At 57.2% G+C, this 13,316-nt stretch overlaps 1 protein-coding gene across 2 annotated transcripts in view; it reads right to left on the bottom strand.

The window, feature by feature from the left end:
• Positions 1-246: 246 nt before the first annotated feature.
• IQANK1 (IQ motif and ankyrin repeat containing 1) overlaps positions 247-13,316 on the bottom strand; it is a 17,539-nt gene continuing 4,469 nt past the window's right edge. Inside the window, exons 2-13 of one of the 2 annotated variants that reach the window (XM_066379653.1) lie at positions 12,519-12,608; positions 10,005-10,138; positions 9,706-9,870; positions 9,438-9,629; positions 9,094-9,219; positions 1,742-1,881; positions 1,608-1,662; positions 1,276-1,368; positions 1,009-1,117; positions 846-939; positions 638-772; positions 247-550 (exon numbers count right to left, since the gene is read on the bottom strand). In XM_066379653.1, the coding sequence (XP_066235750.1) occupies positions 247-550; positions 638-772; positions 846-939; positions 1,009-1,117; positions 1,276-1,368; positions 1,608-1,662; positions 1,742-1,881; positions 9,094-9,219; positions 9,438-9,629; positions 9,706-9,870; positions 10,005-10,138; positions 12,519-12,608 (1,637 nt within the window). Of the gene's footprint in view, positions 551-637; positions 773-845; positions 940-1,008; positions 1,118-1,275; positions 1,369-1,607; positions 1,663-1,741; positions 1,882-9,093; positions 9,220-9,437; positions 9,630-9,705; positions 9,871-10,004; positions 10,258-11,026; positions 11,090-12,518; positions 12,609-13,316 lie in introns of those variants that run through there. The other variant, XM_066379654.1, reaches the window with a different exon arrangement.

The following is a 13,316-nucleotide window of genomic DNA, read 5'->3' as shown; positions in this document are numbered from 1 at the left end:
CAAGGATGAGGCCCCTGGCAGGGGACACCTAACTCCAAGGTCTCCCCCACACTCTGTGCTACTCCACACCCAGAGGGACTGGTTGGCCCACCCACGTCCAGGCAGGGTACACCCACCCCAAGTGCCTGCAAACCGGTGTCTTCCAGCTGGGGCTCCCACCTGGCCAGGGACTTGCACTACACCCGCTGCCCTCTCTCCACACAAACACACGTGGTTGCCCCGGGGCCGTTTTATTGGTTCTGGGCGCTAGAGGCCTCCGCTGCGCAGCTGTACGTGCACAGGAAGCAGGACCTGCAGCTGCTCAGCAGGGGGCCACCGCACCTTGGTGACGAAGAAGAGGCGGAACTGCCCAAGGCGCCCCTCCTGGAACTGGGTGGGGCTGTACTCCGGCCCATCCGTGGGCCTCAGAAGCGACAGGTAGCGGTCCTGCTCCAGCAGCCGGCCACTCAGGAGCTCCTGTGCCAGGCCGGGCTGCACTGCCTCCAGTTGCTGCTGCACTGCGGCGAACAGGTCCACCTCCCGGAGGTCGAACACAAGGGGCTTCCCATACCTAGGGGGAAGGGTCAGCCGGCCGTGAGGGCTGGCTTACGGGGCAGGGTGGGGTACGAGTGACTGTGCCCAGCCTTCACATCCTCACCTGAGTGCCCCGAGCAGTGCCAGCCGAATCCTCTCTGGCCGCAGGTGATCTGGGTTCACCGTGTCCACGTAGTTGGTGTCCTGGTAGCGCAGGAAGGTGGCCGCCTGGCCTGAAGGGTCGATGACAAGAGGCCACCTGGGGGCAGCCACCAGGTCACCGCCATTGCCTGAGCCCTATGCTAGCCCCTCGCCCACCTCAGACCACTGACCGGCCGTCTCTGCGGATGCGGTCGCCCACGTCCTTCATTAGCACATCGTGCAGCTCAGTGATCTGGCACTTCAGGCCCGGGGCCTCCTCCTCCCCTGTGGGGACATCCGGGTGTCGCCTGGGCCTGGCCTCGCAGCCCCAGCCCGGACCCAAGCCCCACCCACCCTCCTGGGTCTGCTCCCGCAGTGCCAGCCTGGCCAGGGCCAGTGTCTCCTCGGCCTTCTGGGCTTCCTTCCGTAGCCGGTCCACTTGGGCCTCCGCGTCTTTGACGGCCTGGAGGAGGGGCCCCACACTCCACTCAGAGCACAGTCCTGTCCCTCCGCTCCCGGATGCCCCCCACCTGCCCCCAGGAGGCCGCAGCTGTTAGGCGGCACCCACATGTGGGAGGGGAAGGCAGGCCCTGAACCCCAGGCCTGGAGGGGAGACCCCACCTGCAGCGTGAGCTCAGCCTTGCCCGTGCGCCTCCGCTCACACTTGTCCTGTTCCGCCATCCTCAGGTTGAGCTCGCAGTAGGCCTGCTGCAGCTGGGGAGAGGGCCAGGCAGGCAGCGGGCAAGGCTGGCCTGGGTGCCCGCGAGCAGGCTGGTCCCGCTGGTACTCTACCTCCCCAAGCCCACGCTCCTCCTCCTCAGCTTCTCAGAACCCAGCTCCTCGTCCTCCCCACGCGGCTCCCCTCCTCCCCACGCAGCTCTCCCTCCTCCCTAGGAGCTCCCCTCCTCCCCACCAGGCCCGCCTGCCCCCGCTTCTTCCCGGTAACTGCCCACCTCTTTGTGGCATTGCTGCTGTTCTTTAACCAGCTGTTGCACTTTGAGGTTCATGCTGGAGCGGGAGGAAACAGCAGGTCAGAGGACCTCCTTGTGGGGGGTGGGGGGCAGCCCCCTCTTGCCCGCAGGCGCACCGCTTGGCCTCCGCCTGCTGGTGTCGCTCCGCCTCCCGGGCCCTGCGCTGCTGCTCAGCCTCCATGTGCTGGAGCATGGCCTCCGTGAGGCTCAGGTCCCACGACTGCAGCACGCTGGCCACCGCGTCCAGCGAGGCCACCTAGTGACAGTGCCCTGGTCAGGGTCGGTGTTGGTTACATAGCGCCTTATTTTATTATGATAAATACTCGAGCCTCGGATAAACCGCCCTGGCTAGGTAGGTCACTGTCACTGCGCAAAGCTGTGCGTTTTAGGGAACAGGCAGCGCGACTGGCAGAAATGGGACTTGCCATGCTCCCCGGAAGCCTTGCCATCCCAGGGCACGCAGCTCCCCCCAAAACCTAGATAGATGCCCTGGGGTCCTGTCTGTCTCCCTGCCTGGGCCACACTTCCCTCCTCCCTCCCCAGCCAACCCCAAGTCCCTGCTTGCTCCGCTGTCCACCCTCGCGATTCCACACACAAGGATCCCTCTTCTGTCCCTTGCAGACCTTGCCCTGCAGGACACAGCCCTTGCCCCTCCCCCCAGCCAAAACCTCCCCAGCAGCAGCCCGGTACCACTGGGGTCCTCAAGTCCCGCCTGCCCACCCAGGAGTGATCAAGCAGTCCAGACAGCAGTGTTCTCTGGGGGGCGGGCGGGGAGGGCACTGGATTCCGGTACTAACTCCACGAGTATTTCCTTTGTGGGCAGTCAAGCCACATAGCTCTGATTTGTATTTTACAAAAGAAAAGTTCAACATGTGTACAATCAAGGAGTGGATAAATAATGGGTGGTGGATAGATGAGCGAAGGGAACAATGGATGCGTTAGATTAACGTGTGGAAGCGTGAACAGGTGAGTCAAAGAGTCGGTGACTTAAATTGTTAATTCTTACTTAAAAGAGTAATAGCCTGACTTGTGGTGGCACAGTGGATATAGTGTTGACTTAGAACACTGAAGTTACCGGGTTCAAAACCCCGGCCTTGCCTGGTCAAGGCACATGTGAGAGTTGATGCTTCCTGCTCCTCCTTCCACCCTTCTCTCTCTCTCTCTTTCCTCTCTCTCTAAAAATGAATAAATAAAATCTAAAATACATAAAATAATTTTTTAAAAAAGAGTAATAGCGGTCATTTATTGCGCACGGACTCTTGTGCCAGGAATTGTGCTTGAGGAGTTTCACTCCTTATCTCCTTAAATCTTCAAAAAGCCCCGTTTAGGTCCTGGCCGGTTGGCTCAGTGGTAGAGCGTTGGCCTGGCGTGCGGAAGTCCCAGGTTCGATTCCCGGCCAGGGCACACAGGAGAGGCGCCCATCTGCTTCTCCACCCCTCCCCCTCTCCTTCCTCTCTGTCTCTCTCTTCCCCTCCCGCAGCCAAGGCTCCATTGGAGCAAAAGATGGCCCGGGCGCTGGGGATGGCTCCTTGGCCTCTGCCCCAGGCGCTAGAGTGGCTCTGGTTGCGACAGAGCGATGCCCCGGATGGGCAGAGCATCGCCCCCTGGTGGGCATGCCGGGTGGATCCCGGTCGGGTGCATGCGGGAGTCTGTCTGACTGCCTCCCCGTTTCCAGCTTCAGAAAAATACAAAAAAAAAAACAAACCACTAAAAAAAAAAAAAAAAAGCCCCGTTTATGACTATATGGGAATTGAGATTCAATAAGTTTGAAGAATTTGCCAAAGTAGGAACTGGAATAAATGGAAAACTGAGTGAAGAGATGAACTATTAAAAACAACAGGGTAATGAGTTGATTTATAAGATAATGAGTAGACCAAAATATTGATGGATTAAATGATAAAAGAATGGACATTGCCTTAATTGAATGAATGGATGGAACAGTGAATTGGTGCATGAAGAAAATCAGCAGATGCCTGACTAGGCGGTGGCGCAGCGGATAGAGGGATAGAGCGGAGGACCCAGGTTCGAAACCATGAGGTCACCGGCTTGAGCACGGGCTCATCTGGTTTCAGCAAGGCTCGCCAACTTGAGCCCCAGGTTGCTTGCTGGCTTGAGCAAGGGGTCACTCGCTCTGCTGTAGCCCCCAGGTCGAAATACATATGAGAAAGCAATCAATGAACTAAGGAGCCGCAACAAAGAATTGATGCTTCTCATTTCTTTTCCTGTCTGTCCCTATCTATCCCTCTCTCTGTCTCTCTCTGTCACAACACACAAACACACACACACAAAATAATAGATAAAGAGATTTCATGGATAGATAATTAGATATATAGAGATAATTAGATATGTAGACAGTTGGTTGAGCAAAGGGACAGGATGAACCAAGGGATGAGTTCTTCAACACAGTTTCTGAGTGCCTTTTCTGTGACAACCAAGATGTACGACACTGGGAACAAAACTGAGGACCAAGTATGGTCCAGCTTTCTCAGAATCTTCTGTCAAGTAAGCAGCATGAGAGTCTGTATTAAAGGAGGAATGGATGTTTGAATTAATAGTAGATAAACAAATGAGTAAGGGAGGGTTTAAGATGGTGGTGAGGGTCAAATAGATGTAGTGGTGAGTAGACAGACTGACAGAACCAAATGATTCAGGTTGATGAGAGAATGAATGGGTAAGAGAGTAAATCAGCTAACGAGCAAAGATTGGATTGAATGGGTACATTTATGAAAACACGGACAGGCCCTGGCCAGATGGCTCAGTTGGTTAGAACGTTGTCCAGAAATGGCCGCAGGTTCTGTCTCCCGTCAGGGCACACAGAAGAATCAACCAATCAATGCATAAATACGTGGGACAACCAACTGACGTCTTCCTCTCTCTCCCTTTCTCTCTAAATTCAATCAACAAAAATTTTTTTTAATTAAAACAAGGACAGATGGAGAGATGAATGGTAAAGGGATGATTACTACTTGTTTTGTTTTTGTTTGTTTTTTTAAGATTTTATTTATTCATTATAGAGAGGGGGGGGAGAAGGGGGGAGGAGCAGGAAGCATCAACTCCCATATGTGCCTTGACCAGGCAAGCCCAGGGTTTTGAACTGGCAACCTCAGTGTTTCCAGGTTGACGCTTTATCCACTGCGCCACCACAGGTCAGGCCTGACTACTTGTTTTTTGTTTTTTTGGTTTTTTTTAATTTATTTATTCATTTTTTTAGAGAGAAGAGGGAGAGACAGAGAGAGAAAGAGGAGAGACAGAGATAGAGAAGAGAGGGAGGAGCTGGAAGCATCAACTCCCATATGTGCCTTGACCAGGCAAGCCCAGGGTCCCAAACCGGCAACCTCAGCGTTTCCAGGTTGACGCTTTATCCACTGCGCCACCACAGGTCAGGCCTGACTACTAGTTTTGACAATTACTGAGATAGGGGTGTTGAATTCTGCTGCTGTATAGGGTCATTCCTCCTTGTATCTCTGTCGGGTTTTGTGTGTGTGATTTGCACTCTGTTGATAGCTGCATGAACCTTTAGGATCCTTACGTCCTGGTGAGGAATTGACCCCTTTGTGTTGTGAAATGATTCTTTTACCCCTAGTAATAATATTTTGAAATCTTTTTTTTTTATGTTTAAGATAGTCAACTTCAGCTTTCTTATGTTTAGTGATATCCTGGTGTATTTGTTTCTATCCTTTTAATTTTCACCTATTTGTGTCTTTTTACTTAAAGTTTGTTTATATATATATATATATATATATATATATATATATATATTGAATTTTATTGATTTTAGCAAGAGAAGAATAGGGAGGGAGAGAGAGAGAGACAGGGAGAGACAGAGACAGAGACATTGATCTGTTCCTGTATGTGCCCTGACCAGCGTCTGAACCAGCAACCTCTGCGCTGTGGGACAATGCTCTAACCAACTGAGCCATCCAGCCAGGGTGTGAAGGTTTTTTTTTGCACTGGTGTAGAACTCAGGGTTGCCAAGGTGTTTCCTTCCTTCAGTCTTTTCAAGACGTTGTTGCTCCACCATCTCCTCCCGTCAACACCTGAGGGACCCGGTGGACCTCTGGAGAACCTCTTTCTCTGTCTGTGCAGATTTCTCGTGGGCGCCCACAGTCAGGAGCTGCCTTGGGTACCCTGATTCTGAACCCTGTCTCCTTCACTCGGGAAATTCTCTCTCATGGACAGTAAGCTGGGTGATCGGTTGAGTCCTCTCCAGCCTCTTGGGGACCAATCGATCTATCCCTTGGTGTTCAGGGTCTTGAAAACCATGTTGCATAGGTTCTATCTCGGTTCTGTGGCTCCGGGCAGAAGGGTCAATCAGGGCCCAGTCAACTCCATCTGGAAGCAGAAATCTGTTCAATCCCCCCCCCCCCCGCTCCAATGGAGCCTTGACTGCGGGAGGGGAAGAGAGAGACAGAGAGGAAGGAGAGGGGGAGGGGTGGAGAAGCAGATGGGCACTTCTCCTGTGTGCCCTGACCGGGAATCAAACCCGGGACTTCCACACACTGGGCCGATGCTCAACCACTGAGCCAACCAGCCAGGGCATCCTCTGTCATTTTTGAGTCACTTTTGATTGGTTGAGTTTGCTCTTCGCTGTGGATATATTTTCCCATTTCCTTGCAACCTTCTTTCTCTCTGTTTCATTTTGGATAGTTTCTGTTGTTGTGTCTTCAAATGAACTAATATAGGTGTTCAGTGTCTCACCTGCCATTAGTCCCACATGACGTGTTTCTCTTCTCAAGTGTAGTTTTCATCTCTAGAAGTTCAGGAGTATACAGAAATAGAGATAAGGGTGTGTGTGTGTGATGGTTATAAGCTTCAATGTCCTTGACTGCTAATTCTGTCCTCTGTCATTGTTTTTTCTTGTATTTTTCTGAAGTGAGAAGCGGGGAGGCAGCGAGACAGACTCCCGCATGCGCCCAATTGGGATCCACCCGGCACGTCCACCAGGGGGTGATGCTTGGCCCATCTGGGGCGTTGTTCCACTGCAACCAGAGCCATTCTAGCACCTGAGGTGGAGGCCATAGAGCCATCCTCAGCGCCTGGACCAACTTTGCTCCAATGGAGCCTTGGCTGCAGGAGGGGAAGAGAGAGACAGAGAGGAAGGAGAGGGGGAGGGGTGAAGAAGCAGATGAGTGCTTCTCCTGTGTGCCCTGACCGGGAATCGAACCCGGGACTTCCACACACTGGGCTGACACTCAACCACTGAGCCAACCGGCCAGGGCCTCCTCTGTCGCTTTTGAGTCACTTTTGATTGGTTGAGTTTGCTCTTCACCGTGGGTATATTTTCCCATTTCCTTGCATACCTGGTAGTTTTACTGAGCTTTTATTTGGAAACAGTGGTAGATTTGCAGGAAGTTGCAGCAATTCGAGTTTTCCTGTGAACCCGACGATGGCGTCTTACCCAACTACAGTGCTGTGTGCAGAGCAGGACACGGACACCACAGAGACCCCACCTGCTCCGCTGCCACAGGGACACAGATTCCTCTGTGTGTGTGTGTGTAGTGGTAGTATGTGCAGTTTTATCACATGTAGATCTGTGTGACCACCACCCCAGTCACAACACACAATACAGAGCCCCTTGCATCATCCCTCTGGCCACAGCCGCCTCTCTGCCCCTTCCTTCCTCACCCCTGTAAACCACTAATTGGTCTCTGTAATCCTGTCATTTAAATGGAGTCTCACAGTACGGTACAGTACAGTACGTAACCCTGTAAGGTTGGGTTTTTCCCTCAGCCTGAATTCTTCCGGGTGCTAGGGTCACAGCCAGGCCCTTCTTAGCGGAGGGACTTGGATTGCTAGCCTGTCACCCACTGAAGAACGTCCAGGCGTCTCCTGGTTGGGGCTGACGGCACAGAAAGCTGCTGCGAGTGGGTGGGCGCACCTTGTTGTGTGGACGCGGTCTTCGCTTCACCGGCACGAACACCCAGGAGCGTGGCTGACTGCTGGGTCACAGGGTAAACGTTCAGTTTCTTAAGGGGCGCTTTTCCAGAGAAGCTGCTCCCTGTCCCCTCCCCTCCGGGTCCCCTGCCTCCTCGCCAGCCAGCGGGCACTGTCCTCACTGCTCCTCCTCTCAGCTCTCCTGCTGGGTGCGTGATGATGTGGAAACACACCCCGTCTCTTCACCGGCACTGCACCCTCCTAAGTGAAAGCTCTCTTCCCGCCCTGGCTCCACTTCCTCACCAGACTGGAAAGCAATCTAGTGTCGCACTTTGAGACTTCTCTTGTGTATTCCAGATACGGCCCTTCTGTGGCTTGTCTTTTCATCTTCTTGACAAAGCCAAAGTCTTACATTCTGATGAAGTCCGTGTCTTGATTTTTTCTTTTTCTTTGATGGGTTGTGCCTTTTGTCTAAGAACTCTTGACCTAGCCGTGGGTCCCAAAGGGTTCTCTCCTGTGTTCTTCTGAAGGTGCTATCATCGTGCAATCTGTAATCCATTTTGAGTCCGCTTTTTCCGTAAAGTGTGAGGTCAGGTTCATTTCTTTGCCCACGGACATTTGATGTTCCAGTACCTTTGGCGACAAGACTGCCCTTTCTGGCATCCGGATCCCCCAGGCACCTCTGGCCCACCCCACCCCCACCCTGCGTGCTGCTCTTCCTGAGACTCTGTCCCAGCGACCCACCCTCACTCCCTGGGCCCCATGCCCCCATCGCCCCCATCACCCCTCAGGTACCAGTTGTGTGGGAATGTCCTCAGCCCCCCTGCACATGTCTCAACCCCTCGGGGTCCCCGGGGCCTAGCATAAGTGTGGAGCATGACCACCTGAAAGCTGGGCTCCTGGTGCTACCCCTTGTCACCCAGGTGCAGATGGCAGGGCTGAGGGGGATCTCAGAGCAGCCTCCTGGGGAAGCAGCCTGTGGGTAGAGGTGGGCCCCCGACCAAGCACACGGTCCCTGGCTGAGCCCAGCCTCTGGCAGCCCCTGTGTGGCCGCAGGAATCCACCAGCAGATCCCAGGACAATCCCCTGGGGTTCACAGCTGGGCTGGGCTCTGGGGTGTGGACGGGGAACACCGCCTGTGGTACAAGTCAAATTCTCTACAAATAACGGAAGGGGCACGGGGTCACCTGTTCCCACAGGCCCCATCACACCTGGCCTCCCGGGTTGGGGAGAGGCCGATGCACCCCATTGCCAGCCTAGCCCCATGCTGGGACAGGAGTGGCTGACCGGGTGGCCCCCCAGGAGCCCAGGGAAGTGGGATTGCAGAAACAGGATGTGCGGAGAGCAAGGAGCCAGGTGAGGAGGCCCAAGTCCAGAGGTAGCAGGCCTCAGTTTCCTCACCTTTGAGGGGAACACTACTTCACAAGGCGGTAGCCAGGTTCCAGGGACCTAGGGAAGCCCTGGCCAGAGGTGCGCTCAGAAACCAGAAGGAGGGAGGGGCCATCTTGACTGTAAGTGACCCTTCTGAGGGTTCTGAGCAGGGCCACCAGCTCCCAGCCCCTGTGGGCAAGGGTGCTCCTGCCCTCGCTCCTACCTGCACTGGGGTGCTCCCGTCGTCGGCGTACACCCGCGGGTCCGCCCCGAGCTTCAGAAGCACCTCCACGGCCTCCAGGTGGCCCCCGAAGGCGGCCCGGTACAGCGGCGTCCTTCCGAAGGCGCCCTGCGGAAGGAGAGTCCTAAGCCGAGCCCCTCCCCGTGCGCCCCTGCCGACGCGCCTCCCCGTGCGCCCTCCCCGTGCGCCCCTGCCGCCGCGCCCCTCCCCGTGCGCCCCTGCCGACGCGCCTCCCCGTGCGCCCTCCCCGTGCGCCCCTGCCGCCGCGCCCCACCCCGTGCGCCCCTCCCGGTGCGCCCCTGCCGCCGCGCCTCCCGGGCGCCTACCTTGGAGTTGGGGCTGGCGCCCTGTTCGGCCAGCAGCCGGATGACCTGCGGCTGCCCACCCGCCGCTGCCTCGGACAGCGGGGTGTTCCCGCGGGGGTCCTCGCAGTCCAGCAGGGCCACACGCCGCTGTCGCCGCTGCGCCGCGCCTGCCTCGTCGTGGCCCACACCCTCGCTGGTCAGCAGTTCGTCCACCTGTGCCCAAGCCGGGTCACCTGCGCCTTGCTGCCGCCCGCTCGCCCGCCCGCCCCGCTGGCCGCGCCCCGCTGACCTCCCGCAGGACCGCGGCAATCTCCCTCAGGTTGCCATCGAAGGCCGCGTCCAGCAGCCGAGCCCGGCGCTGCTGCTCCGCCCGCCGCCGCCGCTCGGCCTCGGCCTCCTCCGCCTGCCGCCGCCGCGCCGCCTCCCGTTCCTGGTGCACCAGGGCCAGGAAGGCCTGTGACAGACCCAGCCACGAGGTCACGGCCCCGGGACCCTGAGCGCCCTCCCACCTCTCCGACCACCGGACACCTGCAGGCCGGCCGCGCGCCCTCTCGCTGCCCTCCAAACCGGCCCCCAGCCCAGCCGCACCTCCCTCTGCAGCCTCTCCATCAGCTCCAGGTACTCGCGCTGCTCCCGTCGGCGCCGGACCAGCTCCCTCCGCGCCAGCAGCCGCCGGAAGGCACACTGCATGACAGTGGCTGCTCGGTCCTCCGCGGCTGGCCCTGGGGCGAGGAGAGGGCGCATGGATCCAGGCCCCGCTCCAAGCTGTGGTCCAGGCAGAGGCCCGGCTCCCAAACCAGATGCATTAGTGTAGCAGGTGCTGCAGGTCACTGCCCCCGACCTGACAAAGGGGCAGATGTTCTAAATCCACAAACGGGGCCAGCCAGGACAATAGAATGTCACAAACCTCTAAGGTCAAGGTCAGGTTCCCTATCCCAGCCCTTGGTCCGCCCCAGGGGAGTGATGTGTGGTCGCAGAGGGTCACCTGGGGGTAAGGCCACCACCGCCCAGAAGGGACAAACGTGCTTGAGACTCGAGACTGGCTGCTCTGCAGAGAACAGACTACAAAGGAGGCAGAGACCAGCTGGGTCAGGAGGACGAGACCGGCCCCAGAGCAGGGGGTTGGGGTGAGAACACACTGTCTGTGGGAGTGGAGTCTTTGGCCCAGGGTCACTGGGAGCAGCCTTGGGGGACTAGACATGGAGGACAAGGGGGTGACGGTTTGGATTTGGAGGCACCGTGGGGCTTGAGGACACCCAGGAGAGGGCTTGCAGGGCTGCCGAGTCTGGGTTTGGGGCACAGGTGGAAGTTTTGGGTAAAGATAGAGAGCTCTGGAGCCCTGGCAGGGTGGCTCAGGCAATGAAGTGTTGTCCCAGAACACCGAGGTTATGGGTTTGATCCCCAGTCAGGGCACGTATGAGAAGCAATCAGCGAGCGAGAGCATAACTATGTGGAACAAGTCGATGCTTTTCTCTCTCTCTTTCTCTCTCCCGTCTCCTCTCTCTCTCAATCAATGGGAAACAAAATTTCTTTTTGACAGAGAGTCAGAGAGAAGGACAGATAAGGACAGAGAAGAAGGGAGAGAGATAAGAAGCCTCAACTTGCCTGACCTGTGGTGGCGCAGTGGATAAAGCGTCGACCTGGAATGCTGAGGTCGCCGGTTCAAAACCCTGGACTTGCCTGGTCAAGGCACATATGGGAGTTGATGCTTCCTGCTCCTCCCCTCTTCTCTCTCTCTCCTCCTTCTCTCCTCTCTAAAATAAATAAAGTCTTAAAAAAAAAAAGAAGCCTCAACTCTTAGTTGCAGCATCTTTTTTTTTTTTTTTAATTTATTTATTTTACAGAGACAGAGAGTCAGAGCAAGGGATAGATAGGGACAGACAAACAGGAACGGCGAGAGATGAGAAGCATCAATCATCAGTTTTTCGTTGCGACACTTCAGTAGTTCATTGATTGCTTTCTTATATGTGCCTTGACCATGAGGCTATAGCAGACCAAGAAACCCCTTGCTCGAGCCAACGACCTTGGGTCCAAGCTGGTGAGTTTCGCTCAAACCAGATGCCCACGTTCAAGCTGATGACCTCGGGGTCTCAAACCTGGGTCCTCCACATCCCAATCCGATGCTCTCCACTGCGCCACTGCCTGGTCAGGCAGTTGCAGCATCTTAGTTGTTCATTGATTGCTTTCTCATATGTGCCTTGATGGGGGGGGGGGGGCTAGAGCAGACTGAGTGACCCCTTGCTCAAGCCAGCAACCTTGGGCTTCAAGCCAGTGACCATGGGGTCATGTCTATGATCCCACGCTCAAGCCAGCGACCCCGCGCTCAAGCCAAGTGAGCCTGCACTCAAGCTGGCAGCCTAGGGGTTTCAAATCTGGGTCCTCCACGTCCCAGTCCGACACTTGATCCACTGCGCCACCTCCTGGTCACGCTGAATGGGAATGTTTATAAAAATGAACAAGATGCAGCCCTGGAGGACAGAGCGGAGGCTGCACTGGGAAGACGGGGCTGGGGCCCCTGAGCGCCCAGGGAGGAACAAGAGAAGCGTGGGGGGCAGCAGGCGCTGCCACGCCCTGTCTTCCAGGGATGCCCGCCCCTGGTTGGCTCCTGCCACTGGAGGGCGACAGCACGCAGTGCAGACAACACTGTGTTCCCTTGTTCTGGGTGGAAGGAGGGTGGCCTCCCACCCCATGGCGCTGGATGGGGCACCCCCAGAGCCCACGCCCCTGGGAGACACACAGCCCAGCTCTCAGCAGGAAGCAGGGGCTGGGGTGGTGGAGGCAGGGAGGATGGGTCTCCCCACTGGCTCCCAGGTGGGACATGCTGCTCTGTGCATGCCACAGGCTTGCCCCATGAGCACACGTGCTCATTCACACGCATGCACACGTCCTCGCTTGAACACACACATGTGCATGTGGTTGCACACATACACGTACACAAGCTCACACATATTCATTCGCACACGTGCACTCACACACATGCACACCCACCCCAGCAGACCCAGCCCAAGACAGCCCACTTCCTGCCAGCTAGCCCTAGCCCTCCCCTCTTCCCTTGCGAGGAGTGGCTGGAGGTGAGGGGGGTGGGTGGGCATGGGCTCTCACCTGTGGGGGCCTCTGAGCATTCAGGGGGCTCTGGCCCCTTCATCTGCTGGCCGGTCTTCCTCTGCAACTGGTGGTTCTCTCCTGGCTTCCCTGGTGGTGGGGGGGACACGAGTGGGGTTGGTGTGTGGATCCATCCCTCCCCCCTCAAGCTTGGGAGGCATTTACGAGCCACCCGCAGAGCAGCTGCGTCCTGGCTGTTAGGGAGCACCCATCTGCGCGGCCGCTTTAACAAGCGGCAGGACCGCGTCCTGCGCAGTAGATACAGGGCACACACGTGCCACAGAGGGTGGTGGTGCCCGCAGGCGGGACCGCCCTGCCCCTGGGCCCTGAAGCCCCAGGCTCTGGGGAACCCAGGTGGGGCGATGCCTCAGGTAGGCACCCCGCTGCCCGCCCTCCCTCCCTCACACTGCCTCGTGGGGGGACCGCTTCCCTCCGGACCCCTTCTCCTTTCCTGGTGTGCACCTCGGCTCGGTGGTGGCCAGTCTGCCTCCCCCTGAGCCTCCAGGGTAAAGGCTGAGCAGGGTGGGAGCAGGCAGGGCTGGGCCCGGCAAACCAGTCCAGCCAGTGTGGCAGAGCCAGCCCTGGGCGTGGGTGTGAGTCAGCGGCCCCAGGCGGGGGAAACGCTGGGATGGAAGCCGTCTGGAGCCTCCTTCCCAACAGGAAGCCCTGGGACGCAGAGAGCACTCAGGCTGGCCCTGCACCCCCCAACCCAAAGGCTGGCTAGGGGTGGCTCCCCAGGGCTCTGTTTCTGTGGGCCCGGCAGCTGGACCCCCCACCAGGACGACCTCCAGAGCCTCT

The sequence above is a fragment of the Saccopteryx leptura genome, chromosome 3 (genome assembly GCF_036850995.1).
Source record: "Saccopteryx leptura isolate mSacLep1 chromosome 3, mSacLep1_pri_phased_curated, whole genome shotgun sequence".
NCBI classification, from domain to species: Eukaryota; Metazoa; Chordata; class Mammalia; order Chiroptera; family Emballonuridae; genus Saccopteryx; species Saccopteryx leptura.
This window is presented reverse-complemented; position numbering and strand designations above follow the sequence as displayed.